Source organism: Dendrobates tinctorius, unplaced genomic scaffold, assembly GCF_039654945.1.
Source record: "Dendrobates tinctorius isolate UK_male_01 unplaced genomic scaffold, ASM3965494v1 ptg000062l, whole genome shotgun sequence".
Classification (NCBI taxonomy): domain Eukaryota; kingdom Metazoa; phylum Chordata; class Amphibia; order Anura; family Dendrobatidae; genus Dendrobates; species Dendrobates tinctorius.
Genome location: NW_027361730.1, coordinates 36,380,368 through 36,406,389, shown reverse-complemented (window position 1 = coordinate 36,406,389; position 26,022 = coordinate 36,380,368). Strand labels below are relative to the sequence as shown.

At 43.3% G+C, this 26,022-nt stretch overlaps 1 protein-coding gene across 3 annotated transcripts in view; it reads left to right on the top strand.

The window, feature by feature from the left end:
- Positions 1 to 26,022, top strand: part of EDC3 (enhancer of mRNA decapping 3) — an 83,413-nt gene that overhangs the window by 24,084 nt on the left and 33,307 nt on the right. For 2 of the 3 annotated variants that reach the window (XM_073579539.1, XM_073579538.1), the window contains exon 3: positions 2,039 to 2,325. In XM_073579539.1, coding sequence (XP_073435640.1) covers positions 2,039 to 2,325 — 287 coding nt within the window. The remainder of the gene's footprint in view (positions 1 to 2,038; positions 2,326 to 26,022) is intronic. The other variant, XM_073579540.1, reaches the window with a different exon arrangement.

Below are 26,022 nucleotides of genomic sequence, written 5' to 3'. Positions count from 1 at the left end.
TTTAGCATAGGGTGCGCAGATCGTGCGCAGGCCGTGCGCTAGTTGCGCTTTGACCTGCGCTGCGCACTTTTGACGGTGCGCCGTGCGCGCCAAAATCAAACTTTTCGGATTTTGGCGCGCACGGCGCACCGTCAAAAGTGCGCAGGTCAAAGCGCAACTAGCGCACGGCCTGCGCACGATCTGCGCACCCTATGCTAAAGATAGGGTGCGCCGATCGCAGGCGGCGCTACAAGCAAGGGGCGGGCACGCCGGGCAGAGAGCCGGCTCGGGGGCGGAGCTACCCCGGCCGTGCGTGCGCTTAAAAAGCGCTAATGTGAAACCACCCTAAGTAACCTTTTTTTTATTTTTTTTCCTTTGAGCTGGTTGCTTAGAGTTGGTTTTGCCCCCGGTGGCCATTAGGGTTATTACACAGTGGTGTCTTTTGTTCTAGTTTGCCCCCCGGTGGTGGTGAGCGTTATTGCACAGGAATCTAACAGGTATGAGACTCTGGCTCCTAACTATAAAGGTGTGTCAGGTGTTCTCACTCACTGTTGGTGATACTGGTCTTTTCCAACCATCCTTGGTGAAGGAAGGAGCTAGAGAGAGTTCCTGGCAGCTCAGTCAGAATCCTGGAGTGACAGCTATGGTGTCAGCAAGGAGTTCTTGCAAAGCTTGGTGGAGTGGCACCTATGGTGAAAGCTGCACTCAGATGCTGGACTCTGTTGCTGGAAGAGAGCTGCACTCAGATGCTGGACTCTGTTGCTGGAAGAGAGCTGCACTCAGATGCTGGACTCTGTTGCTGGAAAGCTGCACTCGGATGCTGGACTCTGTTGCTGTAAAGCTGCACTCAGATGCAGGACTCTGTTGCTGGAAAGCTTCACTCAGGTGTTGGATCCGGTTGGAGGAAAAGATGCACTCGGGTGTCGGACTCTGTTGCTTGGAGCATTAGCAACAGAGCATAGCTAAGTGGTATTTCCCTGTTTGTCACTTTCCTCAATGTGTGTTTTAGAGCAGTGGTGGGATTAGTTTCTGCACCGTCCACTTCACTAGTAAGGGATGGGTTCAGGGCGAGCTAGGGATTTCAGGTATCCTGATCGGCGCCCGGTGTGGAACCGGCCTAGGGATCGTTAGGAGTGTAGAGACTCTGACTCAGGGGAGTGCAGGAGGTCTCCACGTCCCCGTTCCCTATCGCAGGGCCACCATTGTAATTGTTTTCCTGGTTTTCCCCTTTATTCTGAAATTCGCCCTGCTGGAGGCGGTGTATCCAGACATACGGGTACTACTGAAATTTGCCTGCTGCAGGTGGTGTATCCGGCTGCACGTTCTATTTAAATTCGCCATGCTGGAGGAGGTGCATCCAGGGTCACGCGTGTCATATAAATTCGCCCTGCTGGAGGCGGTGTGTCCAGTCTCACGTGACCATGACACAGATCTCACCAGTGACATAGCAGCGGTCGGGGGTCGCTACTTACCTGTCAGACGAGGCGATCCTGACGTCCTTCCGCCCACGTCCGCTCGTCGCCACAGCAGGAAGTTGCCGGCGAGGGACGGCCCAGGACGTTCTCACGTGATCAGCGATAATCAGCGGGGGAGCCGGTTGGAGGTAAGTATCACACATAGCGATATCGCTAGCAATATCGCTGCAGCGTCAAAAAACTAGTGACGTTATAGCGATATTGCTAGCGATATCGCTTAGTGTAACGGGCCCTTAAGTTGGAGGAACATCTGCATATAGTTTCTATTCAGTCAGAGGCCCCTGATAGTGTACTTAATGGGCAGCAATTTGTGTGTGATGTCTAAAATACACTTCTTTGTACACTTCGTGATTGTATCAACATTAAAAAAAGGTAAGGCTCAAAGCTTTAACTGTTATCAATTGTAATATAAGATTGAGGTGCATAATACATAAAAAATAAACTGCAATGTAGCTGGAATGCTGTGATGGCAGGGAAAGGTTTTGACAGGAACAATGATGTGAGAAACCAAACCCATTTATGTGTACATGTTTAATATTGAGATTATATATACCGTATATATATATATTTTTTTTTTTATCTAGGGCAGAGGACATTGTAGAGCTGAAGATTTTGGAGATGCCTGTAGATGACAAACTAAAGACAAATGACCTACCTGAGAACACAACGGGTATGAATACAGACTACATAAATGGTACAACAATGCAAAGGCCAGTAGAGACAAGTAATGCACAGAATATCCCTCGCAGATCAGATGTGAGGAGCAATGATTCTGTAGGCACTTCCCCACAGCCCTACTCAAAAAGTTATGTGGACAGACACACTGAAGGTCTTAACCAGCCTAAGAATTTTCGCCGTAGGCACAACTCATGTGAGTACTGACATGAATAGGAACAATGTCATTTAACCATGAGTGAATATATTTTTGTATTTTAAGACTGACATTAAAGGGAACCTATGATTCACTGTATCAATACAAAAAGGGTGGGGGAACAAGAGGCGCAATAGTGCCCTATCACTAGTGACACTACGATGTGAGTGGTGTGATGCAGTTCCACTCACCTATTCCAGTTGTGTGGCCCACAACTGGCTTGAAGACATAACACAGTATCAGCTGCTGCAGGACCTCCACCGACCACTCCAAAGTGGAAAAACTGCCAGAGAATATGGGAAGCAAGATGTGCCACAGTCCGCGCTGCTGAATCCACAAAATCACCTGGGATGCAAGATGTTGTAACAAAGTACTTCTTTCTACGCGTTTCGGCGCCCTTCCTGGCACCTTCCTCAGGGTGAAACGCGTAGGATATCCCTGAGGAAGGTGCCAGGAAGGGCGCCGAAACGCGTAGGAAGAAATAAAGAAGTACTTTGTTACAACATCTTGCATCCCAGGTGATTTTGTGGATTCAGCAGCACGGACTGTGGCACATCTTGCGTCCCATATTCTCTGGCATTAAAGGGAACCTGTTAGCAGGATTGCGCTGAATAACCTACAGACCGTGTCAGGTGGGCGTAGTTCCACTGATTTAAAATGATACCTTGGTTGATGAAATTTGTCTTGTGGTTTTTTTAATCTTTTATTTCCCGATATCAGTTAATAACACGCTTTAGCTATTCATACTGATGTCTTATGACAGGTCACTGATCACTGTGACCTGCCCCCTATATAACATTCTAAATATTATATATACTGTGTGTGTGTGTGTGTGTGTGTATATATATATATATATATATATATATATATATATATATATATATATATATATACATACAGTGCCAACAAGTAGTATTCAACCCCCTGCAGATTTAGCAGGTTTGATAAGATGCAAATAAGTTAGAGCCTTCAAACTTCACACAAGAGCAGGATTTATTAACAGATGCATAAATCTTACAAACCAAAAAGTTATGTTGCTCAGTTAAATTTTAAACATAAAAGTGTGGGTCAATTATTATTCAACCCCTAGGTTTGTGGAATAACCCTTGTTTGCAATTACAGCTAATAATTGTCTTTTATAAGACCTGATCAGGCCGGCACAGGTCTCTGGAGTTATCTTGGCCCACTCCTCCATGCAGATCTTCTCCAAGTTATCTAGGTTCTTTGGGTGTCTCATGTGGACTTTAATCTTGAGCTCCTTCCACAAGTTTTCAATTGGGTTAAGGTCAGGAGACTGACTAGGCCACTCCAACACCTTGATTTTTTGCCTCTTGAACCAGGCCTTGGTTTTCTTGGCTGTGTGCTTTGGGTCGTTGTCTTGTTGGAAGATGAAATGCCGACCCATCTTAAGATCCTTGATGGAGGAGCGGAGGTTCTTGGCCAAAATCTCCAGGTAGGCCGTGCTATCCATCTTCCCATGGATGCGGACCAGATGGCCAGGCCCCTTGGCTGAGAAACAGCCCCACAGCATGATGCTGCCACCACCATGCTTGACTGTAGGGATGGTATTCTTGGGGTCGTATGCAGTGCCATCCAGTCTCCAAACGTCACGTGTGTGGTTGGCACCAAAGATCTCGATCTTGGTCTCATCAGACCAGAGAACCTTGAACCAGTCTGACTCAAGAGTCCTCCAAGTGATCATGAGCAAACTGTAGACGAGCCTTGACATGACGCTTTGAAAGTAAAGGTAACTTACGGGCTCGTCTGGAACGGAGACCATTACGGTGGAGTACGTTACTTATGGTATTGACTGAAACCAATGTCCCCACTGCCATGAGATCTTCCCGGAGCTCCTTCCTTGTTGTCCTTGGGTTAGCCTTGACTCTTCGGACAAGCCTGGCCTCGGCACGGGAGGAAACTTTCAAAGGCTGTCCAGGCCGTGGAAGGCTAACAGTAGTTCCATAAGCCTTCCACTTCCGGATGATGCTCCCAACAGTGGAGACAGGTAGGCCCAACTCCTTGGAAAGGGTTTTGTACCCCTTGCCAGCCTTGTGACCCTCCACGATCTTGTCTCTGATGGCCTTGGAATGCTCCTTTGTCTTTCCCATGTTGACCATGTATGAGTGCTGTTCACAAGTTTGGGGAGGGTCTTAAATAGTCAGAAAAGGCTGGAAAAAGAGATAATTAATCCAAACATGTGAAGCTCATTGTTCTTTGTGCCTGAAATACTTCTTAATACTTTAGGGGAACCAAACAGAATTCTGGTGGTTTGAGGGGTTGAATAATAAATGACCCTCTGAATAAACTTTTCACAATTTAAAAAAAAATTAAACAAAGAAATAACATTCTTTTTTGCTGCAGTGCATTTCACACTTCCAGGCTGATCTACAGTCCAAATGTCACAATGCCAAGTTAATTCCGAATGTGTAAACCTGCTAAATCTGCAGGGGGTTGAATACTACTTGTAGGCACTGTATATGTATATGTATGTGTGTGTGTATATATATATATATATATATATATATATATATATATATACACACACACACACACATAATCACCTTCAGCAGACAGGCGCCTGCGCTATAGCATGATCACATGTATAATGTGCATAATATTCTTTTATTTGCTGGTATAAATTAATAAAATAAATAAACTGTTTCGAAATGATGCCGACTGCTCCTGCTAAGTAGAATCTATTGGCAATCCAAAGCACGAGCATATCATTAACTGAAAATTGAAAATAAAGATTAAACAACAATCAGAAGATTGATTTAGTCAACCAAGGTATCATTGTAATCAGTATAACGGTGCCAACCTGACACTGTCTGTAGGTTGCTCAGCACAATCCTGCTGACAGGTTCACTTTTAATTGTAGATTATTGGTTCACTATTCTCCCCTTACGTTTTGTCTTTCTACATTTTTGTATTTCGTTGTCTGCAATATATTACAATGTCCTATTTCCTGATATTTTTTTTTGCCCTCGTTAGGTTGTTTTCTGTCCATATTTATCTTCTACAACTTTTTAATATAAAAGTAGGATACTGCATTGCTCTGGTAACTGAAATGAGCTTTATCACCAGTGATGATGTACTGTAGGATCCCCTTACTCTTAAGTACTAGACTAGAATGCTCATAACCTCATTTTTTGAAATGGTTCCACGGTGAGTGATCCCTTTTAAAAGTACCAAATTATCATTATATTCATATTATTGTTGGTAACAATAGTATTATAAAGATTTTCCAATATAATTCTTGTATCAGTTCCTCTCATTCATTCACAGCCTTCAGTGCATAAATATCTGTTTTGACCTGCTCTGCTTCGTACATTATGCAGCTCTGATGCACATAGTAAGTACTGTGAAGACACATATTAAATAATTGCAAGCAGAAATCCTTAAAACTAGAAGGAATTGATATTGCATTATTTTAAAATATATCAAATAGTTATTTTCAGACTAGCATATCCCTTTATAAAGGATCTAAGTTAGATCTGCAAATCTTTCACTGAGCCAACCCAGGCCGTATGCCTAAGTTGTAACTGGCTATACACTCATCAGCCATACCATTAAAGCAATCTTTCAGCCTATTGTATACTTCAGACTAAGCATTCAGCTTGTAGGGGATTTAAAAACAATGACATTTGGTTTAGTTTTTTAAATCTTTTTCTCCTTTGTCCACCACAAAAGCTTTCTTATAAAAATAAAACCAAAATATGCAAGTTAGGATGTTCAGCATACTATTGGCGTGGCCCCTGTGCATTATTCCACCCACAAATTTAGCATGCCTACCCTTCATATGTTGATTGGCAGCATTGGCTTGTCCATAGCCAGTTGAAGAGAATTCTGTAGCATGCATGCTTGATCTTTATTTTTGCACCATTCCCGTCTAGGATGGTTAGTTTGAAGTGTAAATTTGGGCTGATGGTCTTCGTTTTAAACCTACTTCCTTTATTTTGCTCAGGTAACCCTTTTGCCCCTAAAACTCTTGTCCTGCTGGCATTACCTCAAAAAATACTTAAGGTGTTATATGGTATCTTAGTACAAAGACTTGAGCGGGTACTGTATGGTTGCCATCATAGCCACCAATACCTTTTTGAGCTATTTTTACCACAGTAGCTGGTCTGTAAAATTAGACCATACTGACTAGCCTTTGCTCCCTTTCCACATCAAGGAGGATTGAGCAACCCTCTTTTTGTCACTAGTTTGCTCGTTGTCTTTCCTTGGATTGCTTTTTGTGTTAAAAACCAGTGCATACACTACAAGAAACCTCTCACAAGACATGTGCCTTTTGCGAGATGGAGCATCTCAATAATGACTTTGCCCCGGTCACTCATTTTAATCCTTATGTTAATCCACTTTTCTCACTTCTAAAACATGAACTTCAAGAGCTGACTGTTTAATTGCAGCCCAATATATCTCACACTTTGCCAAGTGTCATTGTCACATGATAATTCCTCTCCTTCAGTCACCTGTTAATGTTATGTCTGATAAGTGTACACATCAGGGTTAGCCATATATGGAGCCTTGTTAGTGAGGACCAAGCAGTGATAGATGGTACTATTAGCAGGGCTGTGGAGCTGGAGTCATGGAGTCTGAGTTGGAGCCCATTTTGGTGGAGTCGGTGTGATGGAAATTTCGGAGTCGGAGGTTTGGCTTGCATCACCTATATAAAAATTACCTACGGTAACTATGCAGTCCAATTAGAAAGACTTGATCTTTCCCCATGACAGTACCACACTAGAGCAGGGATCTGCCTATCAAGGACAGGAACCTACTGAATAAAAACTGCAGAACCTCTTCCCTGCATCAATTGGTTTCCTGTCCTATATCTATGTGACCTAAAAAAAGACTTGCCCAGGTGTGGCCGGTTGCCTGGAAGAATGGCTGTGTCTGTAGCAATGGTGTCGGGTCCAGTGGGGGCTTGTGCGGACCCGAGTGGTGGAGAGATTCCATTTTTCTGCCGGTCGCCCTGGGTCTACGAATTTGCATGGCACGCGAGCCGTAGTCTTTTGTCCTGGAAGTGGTAACTTCACATCCGGGGGATCCGGAACAGAGACATCCATGTGGAGGGAGAAGCTGTTGCTTTGTCCCTCCATTTAAATAAGGTTCTGACTGCCAGAGAGTGACACTTGCTCTGGCTTGCCTTTCCACTGTGGTTGTAGAGGAGGATCAGCAGCAGCAACAATGGCAGTGCCAGCAAGAGAGTAGGCGCAGCAGTGACAGAAGAAACAGGAAACAACAGTATGGCCAGCCTCTTAGGGAGAAAAATCGTGTTATTTGATCCCACCTCTGAATCCGGAACCCTTACTAAGCGACTGAGTGGTGAGTGATCTTTGTGAAAGTTCACCATGGTACAAAGGTCCGTTTTCTTGTTTATTAGGAAAGACCTAAGAAATGTGGTGCAAAGCTTAAAAAAAAAAAAAAAAAAAAAAAAAAAAAAGTGTGGGTGTTGCAGGGAAACGAACCGCTGCTCAGCTTTGTATAAAAAATCTATTTGTGAAGAATCTCAGAACTTTGCCATGAACTTAAACTCTGTTTACGGCAGACGTTAAAGCTTCCCTTAAGACTAATCCATAAAGAAAGAGATGGAAGGGGGGAAAAAGAGGATGTCATGTGATTCAGATGAATCCGTGATGTTGGAAGATGAATGTGGATCTGATGCTTGTTTCTCTTCATCCTCTGACGGTAGTACCAGGGGGTAGGCAATGCTTCCCTGTCAAAGCTATAAGGGCTACAATGGGCATCATAGATGATAAAAGCCCAAATCAGTACAGGATATTCTGTTCGGTGGGGTTAGAGCAGAAGAAAAGGTGAACATTTCCAATATATTAGAAAATTCAGGCTCTCCTTAAAAAGGAATAGAAGAAACCGGAAAAGAGAGGTTCTCTACCCTAGTCTACAAAAAAAAAAAAAAAAAAGTACCTCTTTTGAAGAGGAGGTGACAGCCTCGTGGGATAAAGTTCCAAAGATATATGTAGTAGTGGCCAAAAATCTACATAACCATGTCTTCAAATGGCCATCTTAAAAGATTCTTTAGCTAGGAAGGCTGATGGATACCTAAGGCATACCTGGGATTCCTCGTCAGGAACCCTGAAACCGGCCATCTGTGAACTGTATAGCAAGATCTATGATACTCTGGAGGGTCAACAAAGGGATAATGTTCGGTGAGATATGATCTTGGCCAATCTGCCACTAATGCTGGGAGCAACAGCTTTTTTCACAGATGCTTCAGCAGACATGGTGAGGTTGGCGGCCAGATCAGCCGGCTTCTCGTATGGCTCAAATGTTGGATAGTGGATGTCCTGTCTAAAACCAAATTATGTTCCATCCTGTGTGATGGAGAGTATATGTTTGGCATTTATTTGGTCAGGTTCTTGTCCAAATCCTGAACAAAACTTGTGATACGAAGAAAGGATATCCCAGTTTGTCCATCCCGGTGTATTAAAAAGTCCTTCTGGAGGAAAAGGTGTGGCCGGAAAAGAGCTCCCAGGGATCAAGAGAAATGGGAAGACTAAAGAGGGGAAAAAACAGGATTTGCGTTTGGAGGTCAATCCACAGGGGGGGAAAAAGTCATCCCAATGATGCCACTCCCCGAGTAGGGGGAAAGCTTTCCCTCTTCCTCCCTTGGCACAAGTTTTGTCCTGTGGCTGGCTGGATTCTACGTACAGCAGAATCAGGCCCGGGGTTGTAATTTTGGACTGTTCCTTTGTAATCATTCTCAGTAACATCCCAAACATTCGCAGTAACATGCTTCAAATCTTGGGAGGAACAATTAGTCCTGGAAACAGAAGTTATGGATCTAGTTCAGAAACAGGTTCTCATAAAAGTACCAATAGAGGAGGAAGAAGAAAAGGGATTCTATTCCCTCCTTTTCTTGCCAAAGAAGCCAGATGGCACCTTCAGAACCATCAATTTGAAGAATCCGAACAAATTCCTGATATATTGACCTTTGAAAATGCAGTCAATAAGATTGGCTATAAAACTTGTTCCCAGACTGTTACATGTGTGCTGAACCTTTAAAAATGCATACTACCATGTTCTTATTCATGCAAAAGACCAGAAATTCCTAAGGGTGGCCTTATCCATAAACAAGCACGTCAGGCATTTTAAGTTTAGGGCCTTATCCCTCTGTATTTACCCAAGCGGTTTTTTTAAATTGTAGTAGAAATAAGTGGATCTTCAGGAGCAGGATACTCTAATTCCGTACCTGGATGAATTCCCGATTGTCAACAGAACACTGCAACTTCCAGCTAGCAAGGGTCAGAGCCACCCTGAAAGAATTGGGTTCACTCCTGAACCTAAAAAAATAGTTCCATTTTAAAAGCTCAGTCTTTTTAGGTAATCTCTTAGACTCAGTAAGTCAGACTTATTTCTAACCAGAAGAGAATAAGCATAAAGTTGCATGCTTGGTATCAGCATCAGTCAGCAACCCCACCAAGTTGACACTCAGGAAAGCAATGTCATAGTTAGGGACTCTGACCTCATGTATTCCAACAATACTATGGGCTCAATTGTATACCAGACAATTCCAGCAGGAGATACTGATAAGCAAATTACATAGGGTGTTTGGAAAATTTGTCTTTCTTCAGTGGCATCCAATTCTCTTACGCAAAGAGAATGTCAGCAGAGGTTCCATGGGTAAATCAAGTTACAGATGTCATAACTACAGTTGTAAGCCCAAGTGGATGGGGGAGTTCACCTGAGGGAGGAATGGGTGTAGTCCAGGGTGTTTGGTCATAAGAGACGCTCCTCCAACATCAAAGAACTTTTGTCAGTGACATATGTGGTGAAGAAATTGCTCACATCCCTCCAAAGCAGTCATGTTCATATCCTGTCAGACAATCAAATGACTGTGGCTTACATTAACCATAAGGGGGGACAAGATCTCATTCCCTGATGGCGGCAATGGAGGAAATTTTCCAGATGACAGAAAAGCATTTTTTGTCACTAGCTGCGCAGCGTCACATATGAAAGGGAAAGAGAACGACCGGGTAGACTTCCTAAGCCGCAGTTGACTAAGACAAGGGGAATGGCCCTGACTCCAGCAGTCTTGCATCAAAAAATATATGGTAGGACCTGATAAAAGTTTGTCTAATTCAGGGGAAAGTCAGAGAGGAAATTCTGGTTAAATCTATCCTAGAGTTTCTCCAAAAATGATTTGAGCTTGGGCTATCCATTAGCACTTTTTAAAGTGCAGATTTTGGCCTTTAAAAGTGTTGTATAACTGTGACCTAGCTGTCAGTAGATCGATAAACTAGACTTATTAAAGCATGTGATGAGTCAAAACCAATCCTTAGGCCAAAGATTCCACCTTGGGAGCTGAATCTGGTGCTGTAGGCATTTACCATCACCTGCTTTGAACCGTTCTATATCTCATCTGTTAAATACTTAACTTTTTTGACTGATTCTGGTAGCACTGACTTCAGCCCGTAGAGTCGGTAATATCCAGGGCTTGTCAGCTAATGCCCCTTTTTATATAGATTTTGGAAGATAGGGTTATTCTAAGACCAGATCTTATTTTTTGTATTTATTTTACTCATTTATATAGCTACATTAATTTCACAGTGCTTTACAGTCATTATCGGAACTGTCCTCCTAGGGAATCTATATTGTGAGCACCAATTGGTATGTCCTTTTGGAGTGTGGGAGGAAAACTGAGTACCCAGAGGAATCCCATGCAAACACAGGGAGAACATACAAACTCTCTCCATCCTTTCAGTTGTTGGCCTTGGTGGAATCCAGCCTTCCTTCCAAAAGTTGCTATGAAATTTCATAGGAGTCAGGAGATTATTTTTCCCTCCATTTGCACTTATCGTAAGAACCGAGAGGAGGAAAAAATAATACCTTGAACAATAGGAGGATTTTATGAAATTACATATCGGTAATAAAATGAAAAAGAAAAAAAAAAAAAAAAAAAGCCAGTCGTTGGGTTCCTTATAGAGCTTTAGGAAAAGCTTAAAAGTCTTGAAGGGGGATGCCCTAGCTGGATTGATTTAAGGAACCATTAGGTTAGCCTACTCTTCTAATTGTAGTTCAGTACCAGAAAGCATAAAAGCTCATTCTAACCGAGCTGTCGCAACTTCCTGGGCAGAGAACGAGGGGGTGTCAATGGACCAGATGGGTAAGGTGTCAGCATGTGCCTCTCCTTCCATCTTCTATAAGCACTAAAGGCTTGATCTGATCTATCCTTTTGGAAGAAGGGTTCTACAAGCTGTGGTCCTTACATAGGGTGGATTTGTTTTCTCTGTAAGTCTCTCAAGTGGTGCTGTCATGGGGGGAAAGGAAAAGAGAAAATTACTTACTGGTAATGGGATTTTCCAGTGCCCATTATAGCACCCTTATATTCCTCACCCACTGACATTGGTGTGCACTAATAGTATTAGGTGTATAGTTCAGATGTTGTTGTAGTGTATGGTATGTACATATACACTCACTGGCCACTTTATTAGGTACACCTGTCCAACTGTGTGTTAAGACTTAATTTCTAATCAGCCAATCACATGGCGGCAACTCAGTGCATTTAGGCATGTAGACATGGTCAAGACAATCTCCTGCAGTTCAAACCGAGCATCAGTATGGGGAAGAAAGGTGATTTGAGTGCCTTTGAACGTGGCATGATTGTTGGTGCCAGAAGGGCTGGTCTGAGAATTTCAGAAACTGCTGATCTACTGGGATTTTCACGCACAACCATCTCTAGGGTTTACAGAGAATGGTCCGAAAAAGAAAAAAAATCCAGTGAGCGGCAGTTCTGTGGCCGGAAATGCCATGTTGATGCCAGAGGTCAGAGGAGAATGGGCAGACTGGTTCGAGCTGATAGAAAGGCAACAGTGACTCAAATTGCCACCCGTTACAACCAAGGTAGGCAGAAGAGCATCTCTGAACGCACAGTGCGTCGAACTTTGAGGCAGATGGGGTACAGCAGCAGAAGACCACACTGGGTACCACTCCTCTCAGCTAAGAACAGGAAACTGAGGCTACAATTTGCACAAGCTCATCGAAATTGGACAGTAGAAGATTGGAAAAACGTTGCCTGGTCTGATGAGTCTCGATTTCTGCTGCGACATTCGGATGGTAGGGTCAGAATTTGGCGTAAACAACATGAAAGCATGGATCCATCCTGCCTTGTATCAACGGTTCAGGCTGGTGGTGGTGGTGTCATGGTGTGGGGAATTTTTTCTGGGCACTCTTTGGGCCCCTTGGTACCAATTGAGCATCGTTGCGACGCCACAGCCTACCTGAGTATTGTTGCTGACCATGTCCATCCCTTTATGACCACAATGTACCCAACATCTGATGGCTACTTTCAGCAGGATAATGCGCCATGTCATAAAGCTCGAATCATCTCAGATTGGTTTCTTGAACATGACAATGAGTTTACTGTACTCAAATGGCCTCCTCAGTCACCAGATCTCAATCCAATAGAGCATCTTTGGGATGTGGTGGAACGGGAGATTCGCATCAGGGATGTGCAGCCGACAAATCTGCGCCAACTGTGTGATGCCATCATGTCAATATGGTCCAAAATCTCTGAGGAATGCTTCCAGCACCTTGTTGAATCTCTGCCACGAAGAATTGAGGCAGTTCTGAAGGCAAAAGGGGGTCCAACCCCTTACTAGCATGGTGTACCTAATAAAGTGGCCAGTGAGTGTAATTGTCTTGGAGGTCCATTCATGCTTTGTAACCTAACTGATGTGGGGGAGAGGTTCTGTCCTTGATGGGCGGATCCCTTCTCTCGTGTGGTGCTGTCAGGAAGTCTAGAAAATCCAATTATCAGTAAATTTCATCTTTCATTTGTCTTCTCACTATTGCTTGTCAGCATCGCTCCCAAAAGCCTTTGACATTCTGTGGGGAGGAATTGGGAAACGGATGAAGCAGTTAAAGTGGGGGGAAAAAAAGTATTTAGTCAGTCACCAATTGTGCAAGTTCTCCCACTTAAAAAGATGAGAGAGGCCTGTAATTGACTTCATAGGTAGACCACAACTATGAAAGTCAAAATGAGAAAACAAATCCAAAAAAATTACCTAGTCTGATTTGGCAAGATTTTTTTATTGCAAATTATGGTGGAAAATAAGTATTTGGTCACCAAAAAGCATGCATGATTTCTGTCTTTCACAGACATGTAATTCAAGAGGCTCCTCTGTCCTCCACTCATTACCTGTAGTAATGGCCCCTGTTTGAACTTATCAGTATGAAAGACACCTGTTCACAACCTTAAACAGTCACACTCTAAACTCCACTATGGTGAAGATCAGAGAGCTGTCAAAGGACACCAGAAACAAAATTGTAGCCCTGCACCAGGCTGGGAAGACTGAATCTGCAATGGGCAAGCAGCTTTGTGTGATGAAATCAACTGTGGGAGCAATACTAAGAAAATGGAAGACATACAAGACCATTGATAATCTCCATCGATCTGGGGCTCCACCCAAGATCTCATCCCGTGGAGTCAAAATGATCACAAGAACGGTGAGCAAAAAAACCTACAACCACACGGGGGACCTAGTGAATGACCTGCATAGAGCTGGGACCACCATGACAAAAGCTTCCATCAGTAACACACTACGTCGCCAGGGACTCTGCAGTGCCATACTTGTTCCCCTGCCAGTACATGTCCGGGCCCATCTCAAGTTTGCTAGAGAACATTTGGATTATCCAGAAGAGTATTGGGAGAATCATGTCATATGGTCTTATGAAACCAAAGTAGAACTGTTTGGTAGAAACAAAACTCGTTGTGTTTGAAGGAGACAGAAAGCTGAGTTGCATCCAAAGAACACCATACCTACTGTGAAGCATTGGGGGTGGCAACATGATGCTTTTGGGGCTGTTTCTCTGCAAAGAGACCAGGACGACTGATCTGTGAACCTGAAAGAATGAATGGTGCCATGTATCGTGAGATTTTGAGTGCAAACCTCCTTTCATCAGCAATGGCATAGAAGATGAAATGTGGATGGGTCTTTTAGCATGATAATGATCCAAAGCACACCGCCAGGGCAATGAAGGAGTGGCTTTGTAAGAAGCATATGAAGGTCCTGGAGTGGCCTAGCCAGTCTCCAGATCTCAACCTCATAGAAAACCTTTAGAGAGAGTTGAAAGTCTGTGTTGCCCAGCGACAGGCCCAAAACATTACTGCTGTAGAGGAGATCTGCATGGAGGAATGGGCCAACTTACCACCAACAGTGTGTGCCAACCTTGTGAAGACTTGCAGAAAACGTTTGACCTGTCATTGCCAGCAAAGGATATACAGTGCCTACAAGTAGTATTCAACCCCCTGCAGATTTAGCAGGTTTACACATTCGGAATTAACTTGGCATTGTGACATTTGGACTGTAGATCAGCCTGGAAGTGTGAAATGCACTGCAGCAAAAAAGAATGTTATTTCTTTGTTTAATTTTTTTTTAAATTGTGAAAAGTTTATTCAGAGGGTCATTTATTATTCAACCCCTCAAACCACCAGAATTCTGTTTGGTTCCCCTAAAGTATTAAGAAGTATTTCAGGCACAAAGAACAATGAGCTTCACATGTTTGGATTAATTATCTCTTTTTCCAGCCTTTTCTGACTATTTAAGACCCTCCCCAAACTTGTGAACAGCACTCATACATGGTCAACATGGGAAAGACAAAGGAGCATTCCAAGGCCATCAGAGACAAGATCGTGGAGGGTCACAAGGCTGGCAAGGGGTACAAAACCCTTTCCAAGGAGTTGGGCCTACCTGTCTCCACTGTTGGGAGCATCATCCGGAAGTGGAAGGCTTATGGAACTACTGTTAGCCTTCCACGGCCTGGACAGCCTTTGAAAGTTTCCTCCCGTGCCGAGGCCAGGCTTGTCCGAAGAGTCAAGGCTAACCCAAGGACAACAAGGAAGGAGCTCCGGGAAGATCTCATGGCAGTGGGGACATTGGTTTCAGTCAATACCATAAGTAACGTACTCCACCGCAATGGTCTCCGTTCCAGACGAGCCCGTAAGTTACCTTTACTTTCAAAGCGTCATGTCAAGGCTCGTCTACAGTTTGCTCATGATCACTTGGAGGACTCTGAGTCAGACTGGTTCAAGGTTCTCTGGTCTGATGAGACCAAGATCGAGATCTTTGGTGCCAACCACACACGTGACGTTTGGAGACTGGATGGCACTGCATACGACCCCAAGAATACCATCCCTACAGTCAAGCATGGTGGTGGCAGCATCATGCTGTGGGGCTGTTTCTCAGCCAAGGGGCCTGGCCATCTGGTCCGCATCCATGGGAAGATGGATAGCACGGCCTACCTGGAGATTTTGGCCTAGAACCTCCGCTCCTCCATCAAGGATCTTAAGATGGGTCGTCATTTCATCTTTCAACAAGACAACGACCCAAAGCACACAGCCAAGAAAACCAAGGCCTGGTTCAAGAGGCAAAAAATCAAGGTGTTGGAGTGGCCTAGTCAGTCTCCTGACCTTAACCCAATTGAAAACTTGTGGAAGGAGCTCAAGATTAAAGTCCACATGAGACACCCAAAGAACCTAGATAACTTGGAGAAGATCTGCATGGAGGAGTGGGCCAAGATAACTCCAGAGACCTGTGCCGGCCTGATCAGGTCTTATAAAAGACGATTATTAGCTGTAATTGCAAACAAGGGTTATTCCACAAAATATTAAACCTAGGGGTTGAATAATAATTGACCCACACTTGTATGTTTAAAATTTATTAAAATTTAACTGAGCAACATAACTTTTTGGTTTGTAAGATTTATGCATCTGTTAATAAATCCTGCTCTTGTGTGAAGTTTGAAGGCTCTAACTTATTTGCATCTTATCAAACCTGCTAAATCTGCAGGGGGTTGAATACTACTTGTAGGCACTGTATAACAAAATGTTAAGATGAACTTTTTTTAATGACCAAATACTTATTTTCCACCATAATTTGCAAAAAAAAAAAAAAAAACTTGCTAAATCGGACAAGGTGATTTTCTGGATTTGTTTTCTCAATTTTGACTCTTAGTTGTGGTCTACCTATGATGTCAATTGCAGGCTTCTCATCTTTTTAAGTGGGCGAGCTTGCACAATTGGTGGCTGTCTAAATACTTGTTTCCCCACTGTATTTTAGCTGCTTAGGGGAATTCCTAAAACTGTAGTGTTTGGAATATATAAATATATGTTGTATGGAGTTTTATGTCCCTTTTGTTTAGCAAAAGCACAGTGATTTCATGTGCATTATATTCTCCATAACAAGAAAAAGCCTGGTGCTATAGTTGATCTTTGCTCCATAATTCACCTTTGTTCCCACAATGTTATCACACTCTAAATATGGAACTTTCTTTGACCTTTTCTTTCTGATGCCTCCTGACAACTTTCCAATATTCTTTTCTCCTTGACCTTATCTATAAGTTGTGCAGTTAACAGTATATTGTCTTGGATATATGAGAGATACGTGCTTTAAGTCAAGAAGCCTAGTAGTATAAATGTTTTATTAATGATGCTGAACTATTTCTCCAAGGTAGCTCACTGGGTCACATCAGTGGGAGGTCATGACTGCCCCGATGATCCTCCTGAGGGTTTATTCACGTTGCTTTGTATTTTCTACTAATATATGTGATTCCTGTTCAAATGTATAACGTGCTTTCATGTTTCTTGTAGACCATGGTGTAATTCTATCTCTTTATTGATCTCTGCCAATCTAATAGAAAATAAGAATGTCAGACTCTGATTAGCGGTGATAATCCCTCCAGCTCCTGTGTCCATAGAAACTTCTACCATTCAAGCAAAAGAGTTAGTGCCATAGTCAGGCACTGATGTTGCACGAGAAAGATAATTTCCTAAAATGTCTTTTGTATGCTGTTGCATTAATATTACCCTTCACTGCAAATAGGCCTAACCTAAACCTTAGAAGTCTGCCCGATTTTTTTTTTTATGTAACTTTTTCTCTGCCAATAAATTAATAAGCCCAACTCCAGCAGTGTTTTTTGCAAGCGTGGTGCTTTAAGAAGGAACTATATATTTCAGTGAGGGGGGGGTGTACTCAAAGCACCCACCAAACTGCCAAGTTTGATTTAAGCTTCCAGTGCTCATTCTTGCATTTGGGTCACTTTTTTGAACTCCGTAAAGAATATTGCAACACGATAGTTGATTTATTTTTATTTAACTTTTTAAGAGCCATGCGTTTTGGCTGTCGCCAGCACCACTCTGTGAGTTTGCTTGTTCCATCTCCTTGTGACTGATTGTTGCTTACACTTTTAAAATTAGTGTTTTAAGCTCTGATTTGTTAAAACTGGTTTGTGCGCCAGTCTTAATGAGAGGTGTGCAGGAATAAAATGTGACACACCACTTAATTAATTTTGAAGCATCTTATAAGTGGCTTGCGCCGCGCCAAAAATATTATTCCATTTTAGGAATTTGAGTAACATTTCTGACTTGAATGCCAGAATTTATACTGGATTTAATGGGTGTTCATAGCCATGCTGTTTTCCAACCTGGCTTCTCCTCAGCTCCACCCATTTTGGCAGAGCTGCTTGAAACTGGCATGAAAACGCCAAAAAGCTGGAAAATGTTTGCATCTCCACCTTGCAAAAAAGTTGTTTTCTGGTATAACAATTTTGATCAATTGGCCCCATATAGTTAATATAGTTTATAGTTAGTTATAGTTATCACCGTTGATTTTAAAGATCAGAACTTTCAGCTGGCTTCCTATGACAGTGCCTCATTTAAAGTCAGTAAACTTGTCAATGCATCCGTGCATGTTATTGTTTTTATATGGTGATTGCATGGCGGTGTACTGTATTTTATGTACCCATTTGTAATGTGTCCTATAATTGCCTACAAAATCTAGGTAAAAACTATAGACACAAAATGATACTTAAATTGTTGATATCTGATTAAGGCTACTTTCAGACATCTGGTGTGTGGGGTCCGGTGGCGTGTGGCGAAAAGCCGAGCCGCCGGATCCGGCCTGCAGCAGTGACACCGGATGTGTATGCGGTGTCTGATACGGCTCGGACAGGATTTAAAGGAGTCGCAGGAGGAAGATACATCGGGGACGAGAGAGACAGCCGCCGAAGGGTATGGGGGGAGGGGAAGGGGTGGCGGTTAGAGAGAGAGACACGTGGGGTTAATACTCAGTGTCCGGGCGACAGAGAGAGATCTCGCTCTCCTGGCACTTGTGGGGTTAACCCCACAAGTGCCAGGAGAGATAGATATCTCTCTGTCACCCGGACACTGAGTGTTAACCCACAAGTGCTCGGCGAGCGAGATCTCTCGTGTCCGGGTGAGAGAGATCTCTCTCTTGCCGGGCACTTGATGGCCGGGCACATGGCCATCAGGCGCAATGCGGAGATAATGCTAGTCTATGGGGTAAAAGCCGGATCCGGCTTTTACATTTTTCGCCGCATCGCGCCTGATGCTAAAAAACTGATGTCTGAAAGTAACCTAAGAGCTTATTCACTCAAGAATTTTGTTTTTAAGTCCATTTGTCATCATACAAATCAATGGGGCTACACATCTGTCTGTCTGGTTCTGAAAAAAAGTATGGTCCTTTTCTGATCCATTTTTTTCAGATCATGCATGGGGCTCTTTTAAGAGAATGCGTAACCTCTGAAATATACACTTTCACATAACCCGAGCCTTTTAGGCCATTGTGCAAATCATATGGAGGAACTCAAATACACTTTTACAAGTTTATTTCAATATTGTAAAGTAAGATATGAAAAAATGCACAACATTGTAATTATAATTGTTAAAATTAAGTCCAGATTATGCATTAAAGGGTTAAAAATTGATGGCATACAAAATCCATCAATGTGCCATAGTTTACAGATAACATTTTCTTGTAAAAATGCTGCATCTTATAAAAATTGAACAAATGGCCACTGCAATATGGCGGTCTCAATTAGGTCTACTGACGAAAACTTAGCAGCAGTAAACTGCAAATTCTAGTAGGTGACTTGGTAGACTGCATAAATAGTGTTGTGGTCAGGAAATTACATGTGTTTATGTATTTCTCATACATCTCTATCATCCATGCTGAATAAATGCAGACTAAAGGTATAGCAGGATCAGACAGATCATGTAAGTCAAAGAATGTCACCGACCAGAAAACAGCAGTTCTCTAGTTCTGGTCAGCAACTATTGATACTTCTGTGATGTGTGCATTGTTTTTTTGAGTAGAAAAGTGTTGCTGCGGAGATTTCCTTGCCTAAAATGAAGTGGATTTACTTCTAAATTCGTATAAGTAAAGCTTTAATCACAGCTTACAGGTTCCCCAAAATTTTGCCTGAAAAGCTACAGTTATTCACACAAAAAAAGTATATAAAGTTCTCTGTACTGTAATGGTAAATAAAAAAGGGTTTTCTGGTTTTGGAAATCCCCTCTCCACTGAAACAACACTGACATCACATTGACAGCACTGCAGCCAATCGGTGAGATAAGCAGCTTTAGGCTATGTGCACACGGAGTTTTTTGGCTCTGCGGATTTTGTAGTAAAAACCGCAGATAAATCCGCAGGACTAAAGTCCCGTTCCCGGTAATGCCTGTGAAGATGTAGTCTCGCGTGACTCTAGCGGTCTCGTGAGATCGCTATAGCAACGTGAGACCAACGTCATCACAGGTCTCGCAAGGCATCGCTGGGAACGGGAGTGTCGCTGAGACTGCGCGGGACGTCGGAAGGTAAATATACCCCGATTTTTTTTATTATTTTTTACATTCTATCTTTTACTATTGATGCCGCATAGGCGGCCTCAATAGTAAAAAGCTGGTCACACTTGTCAAACACTGTTTGACGAGTGTGACCAACCTGTCAATCACTTACCAAGCGATGCTTCAAATCGCTTGGAAAGTGCTTGAATATCGCACGTGAAAATCGCGAACATAATCGCGATGAAATCGCACGAAAAAACGCGCGATTTCTGGGAAGGAATCCGGTTTTCAGTGTCCGGATTAAAATGCTACGTGGGCACATAGCCTTATTGGCGGCAGCACGGTCATCGTGTGCAGACAGTTACAGCTTTGCAGAAGAAACGCTGGACCCAAGGAGGAGGGTGGGTAATTTTTTTTTTTTATATATATATATATATATATATATATATATATATATACTGTAGCTGTGGATAAGGAGTGGTCTGAAACCAGAAAACCATTTTAAAGAAGCACCCCATGAATATTTTTATCATTAAATGTGTGTATGTCTGTTATTTAATGTGAGAATACTAACATACTCCCCTGCCTCTGCTCTCTCTGGGATCAAGCACCATTTTGGTCTGCTTTTTAGTGACTTCACCACTCTGCAGACCCTTGGGGTGTGTGCACACGTTGCAGATTCTGCTGCGGATTTTACCGTGCAGACTTGTCTAAATCCGCAGGTCAAATGACCTCCGGTTTTCTCCTGTGGTTTGACACCTGTCATGGAGCAAATCCGCACGGAAAGTTCCGCAACGTGTGCACTGTGTTTTTCTATTTACATAGACTAAAATGGTACTGTACAACGCAGCAGAAACTGCTGCGGATCCCCAGGGCCAAATCTGCTGCGGAGCCGCAGCAGAAACCGCAACGTGTGCACACACCCTTAGGGTCATACTCCATTGTGTGTGACCCAGAAGTGGTTTTTATAATGTAAGTCTTTGGAGAGAGGCTCCCAAGGCTTACATTGTAAGAGACTTCCGGCTCATGTATACAGTGAGAGCTTTAGGCTATGTGGGCGGCACAGTGGCTCACTGGATAGCACTGCAGCCTTGCAGCGCTGGAGTCCTGGATTCAAATCAGGGCTGTGGAGTCGGTAAGCCAAACCTGCGACTCCGACTCCTCAATTTCCCTTACACCGACTCCAACTCCGACTCCACGACTCCGACTCCCACACATATTGCTTATATTTAAGTGAAAAATTTATTGTAGTACAATGTGAACCTCAGACATTTAATCATTTTTGTGATCCAATAATCAAGATATTTAGATAGAACAGAATATATATTGGTGTACTACCCGGTTTTCATTCTTTTTGGTACAGATACGATATGGATAGACAGATATGGATAAATGGATAGAGCAGATTTCTAATCTGCTTTTGCTATTGAAAACATTATCTATGAGCTCAAAAACCTTTCAGGTGATGCAGTTTTTTAAAAAGCTGATCTGCTTTTGCAACTGAAAAACGTATCCTCAAAAAACGCAGGAAAAACGCTGTGTGTGAATGTAGCCTTAGATCAGGAATATAACAGCCATTTATAGGACATTTCATAACTTTCCCAAACTCCTATGAAAAAATATTCAGCACATTCTGCATTGAACTACTGTACCCAATTTATTATATATTTTAGGAGTCGGTCCATTTTATACCGACTCCGACTCCACCAAAATGAGCACCGACTCCACGACTCCGACTCCACAGCCCTGATTCAAATCCCACCAAGGACAACTTCTGCAAGGAGTTTGTATGTTCTCCCCGTGTTTGCGTGGGTTTCCTCCGGGTACTCAGGTTTCCTACCACATTCCAAAGACATACTGATAGGGAATTTAGATTGTGACCCCCATCAGGGACAGTGATGATAATGTGTGCAAACTGTAAAGCGCTGCGGAATATGTTAGTGCTGTATAAAAATAAAGATTATTATTATGTGCACATGTTGTGGAGTCTCCCGCTGACTTTCCGCACAAAAAACGCAGCTCTTGGCAGAAAACGCAGGTGCGTTTTTGCCGCGGATTTAATGCGGTTTTTCAGTGCGGTTTTGCCTGCGGGTTTGTATGCGTTTTTGTAAGCTAAATAAAGATGTTATTTAACAACAAAAAGATTTGTGATGTCATTTCTGTCCAACCTCCTCATTTACATTGGTCCAACCCACACTGTATTACACACGGGTGGATGGATCTATGGCTCTATCTATGGATAGATCTATCTATAGATTTAGCCATAGAGATATCTATAGATATATGGCCATATAAATTTAAAAAAAAAAAAAAAAAAATGGCGTGGGCTCCCGCGCAATTTTCTGTACCATAGGGTGGAAGCCGGGGGCCAATATTTGTAGCCAGGAGGGGCCAATATCCATGGCCTCTTCCTAGGCCATGAATATCAGCCCGCAGCTGGCTGCGTAGCCTTTACTGGCTATTAAAATAGGGGGACCCCCAAAAAGAATGATGTACCCCCATATTTTATAGCCAGAAAGGCTACGCAGACAGCTGCGGGCTGATATTCGTAGCGTAGGAAGGATCCATGGATATTGCCCGGCCCCCCGGCTACAAATACCAGCCCGCAGCCGCCCCAGAAATGGCGCATCTATAAGATGGGCCAATTCTGGCACTTAGCCCCTCTCTTCCCACTCCTGTGTAACAGTGGGATATATGGTAAAAAGGGGTTAATGTTACCTTGCTATTGGAAGGTGACATTAAGCCCGGTTAATAATGGAGAGGTGTCAATAAGACACCGATCTATTAAATCTTTTAATGAAATTAAACACAACACGGTTTTCATATTTTTATTGCACGCTCAGATCCATGCGACGCACTCGTTTACTAGAAAAAAAACGAAAATAATAAACCAACCATATACATACTCCCTGTCCGATGCAGTCCAATTAATAACGAGGGTCTCTCAACAATCTCCCCTATAGAGCAGGTGATGTCACTGCTCTATTTCAGTGTTCCCCAACTCCAGTCCTCAAGGCCCACTAACAGGTCATGTTTTCAGGATTTCCTTAGTATTGACAAGGTGATAATGCACCTGTGCATTACAAAGGAAATCCTGAAAACATGACCTGTTGGTGGGCCTTGAGGACTGGAGTTGGGGAACACTGCTCTATGGGGCCTCCCAGTGATGAACTGACAGGAGACAATGCCTCCTGCAGTCCATCACTGAGGTTACCGGAGTGCAGTCTCATTTTACAGCACTGCTGCGTTAGGGCTGGGGTTAGGGTTACAGGACCTCTTTCCCGGCGGAGGGATACCTCTGCCTGTCATTTCAGTGCAGGAGCCCCTAGAGAGCTGTCGCATCAGCTAATGCGGCTGTTCTTCACGGGAGATCGTTGTGGAACCCTCGTTTATTAATTGGACTACGGCGGAGAGGTGAGTATAGGTTGGTTTATTTTATGTTTATTACAGGAGATCAATGGCTTCGGGGAATTACGGTAGGTGTGTGTGGTGAGTATGTACTCTGTTATGTGTTGTGTTATATGTATGTAATGTATTGTGTTTTTTTTTTTTTTTTTTTACATGCAACACATTAGCCGGATGATGGGACTACTACTGTCCCATCATTGGCTAATGTGTTACTCATGGACAGTGTAGCAGGCATCGCCCGCTGGGATTTGTAGGCCCATCGGACGATGCGCGCGGACGATGCGCACGCATGCACACACACGGTACACAAACACATACACACATCGCAGAGGCCCGGACAGCCCGATGAGCCACACACAGCCCGCCCAAACACCATACATGCACACATCACCGCCCCCACTCTTCCCCTCTACCGATCTGCAGCATTTCATCTGCAGCAAAGCCGCAGATCTTTTGGAGACCTGCAGTTTTGCTGCAGATCCACACAAAGAATTGACATGCTGCGGAAATGAACCCGCAGCTAATCCGCGCGGATTTTTCCACAGCATGTGCACAATGTTTTTCAAATTCTATTGACTTGAATAGTACTATACAATGCAGCAGAATCTGCTGTGGACCCACAGGGCCAAATACGCTTCGGATCCGCGGTAGAATCCGCAATGTGTGCACATAGCCTGATGGTCAGAATTGCATTGATGTCACTGAGAAGAGGAGCACAAGTGTGCTGGATTCCAGAGAAGGCGGTGGTGGGTGAGTATATTAATGCTCACACTACACACCATATACATATACACACAGTTAGGCTACTTTCAGACTTGTGTTCTGAGGCGCAGGGCCGCCGCTAAGCTCCGCCCTCGGACGTGCCTCCTCCGGTCAGCTCCTCCTATGGGCGCATGACGCTGCATGCGACCGGCTTACCCTATATTTAGCGTTGGGTACGCTGGCCGTGCGCTGGTATGTTTCTGCCGGTGCATGCGCCCTTTTTGCGCTGCGCCGAGCGCACAAAAATGCAACACGGTGCGTTTGGCGCACGTCGGCACGGCCAGCTTACCTAACGCTAAATATAGGGTTCACCGGTCGCATGCAGCGTCATGCGCCCATAGGAAGAGCTGACCGGAGGAGGCGCAACCGGGGGCGGAGCTAAGCGGCGGCCCTGCGCTGCTCCTCAGAACGCAAGTCTGAAAGTAGCCTAAATTTAAAAAAAAAAATCCGTGGGAGTGCTTTATTAACGTGGGTATATAAAAATAAATTTTAATTATATTGGTCCTATTGGCTAAGCTTGGCTTAATCTTTATTATTTACTCCCTCCGTCATAGTTGGTGTGCCCAGTGAACGTATTAAAATACTTATCGATCACCATTTTTTCCAGTTCTCCACAGTGTTCCGATCCTTTTATAAACCACGTGGCCACAGTTCTGACCAGGCGGCTCACAGCTTCTCTTGTGTGGACTGGAAGTTGCTTTATCAATGTAGTTCTGTTAGAGCCTTGATGCAAGTCTCATAGGTTCACATTGAGAAAGTGACTTTCAGCCCACAACAGTAGCTCAGAGCCGGGTAGTCAGAACTGCCGTCATTTGGTTTAGAAGAGGCTTGGTACATCGTTAGGAATGGAGAAAATGGCAGTCTGTAAGCGTTTCATTACATCCACTGTGCACATAACTGTGGCTAAGGATGTGAATAAATAAAAATGCTGAATTGCAGCTTTAATCCTTAATTTTCACCATAATTAGCTTATTTTCATACCCTAATAAAACCTGAAATACAAAGTCATTATTAACCCAATTATGATGTATTTTCTGAATGTTGGTACTTTGTTGACATTTTAAATCAGTTTTTGCCATTCACTATTGCCTTTCTGCAATTTTTCTTTAAAGTGAGGTATTCAGTATAAAAAGGAAAAAAAACAAGTGGGGAAAAAAAAAAAAGAATTGTAGGTAGAGGTCTGACCAAGCAGAGTTTAAGCTATACAACACCTACTAAAAATTAATTTGTGCATCGTTTTATTCATGCCACCTCTGCATGGATCATGCATTGTGTAATATCCCAAATTATTGATTATACAAGTGCTGGTAAGCATCCGAATCATGGAGTCAAAACATGGGTAGTTTAAGCAACATTAGTGATGCAATGTACAACTGCTCAATCTTGGCCCTAATTAGTGGAACAAAATGCCCCTAAAGTGTGGCCATTAGAGAGCAATTGCAGTTACTGGTTAGCATATATAAACATAAGGGAAAGTTCCTGTATCTCCCCCCATCTCCACTCCTCTCCTTCTGGGGTCGCTGGAGAATGCACTAGTGAAGAGCTGACAGTAGCTATGATCGATCCTTCTGGTGTCACATTCAGCCCCCTTCCTTACAGACAAGAGAGAAGGAAGACTCATGATCCTGCTCCCCAACTTCACAGGAGCCCTGTGTGCTGACTATTGCACCTAAAGCTGTGAGCCTGGGCAATAGGCTTGAAAGTGATCGGTAATACCTACATTCTTTGCAGCAAAATGTTACTAGGTTTCCCTCCATCTCTCCTCAGGCAGATCTTGTTCATGTGCCTCTGTCTGGACATTGAATTGTTTTAAAATAAAGTCACTATTAACGTAACAGAAAAGCATGCCATGCAAAGACGTGCACATGTGATAAACTGAGCTGAGCCTTCAGATTTTGGACTTCCCAACCTGATAACCTTATTTTACC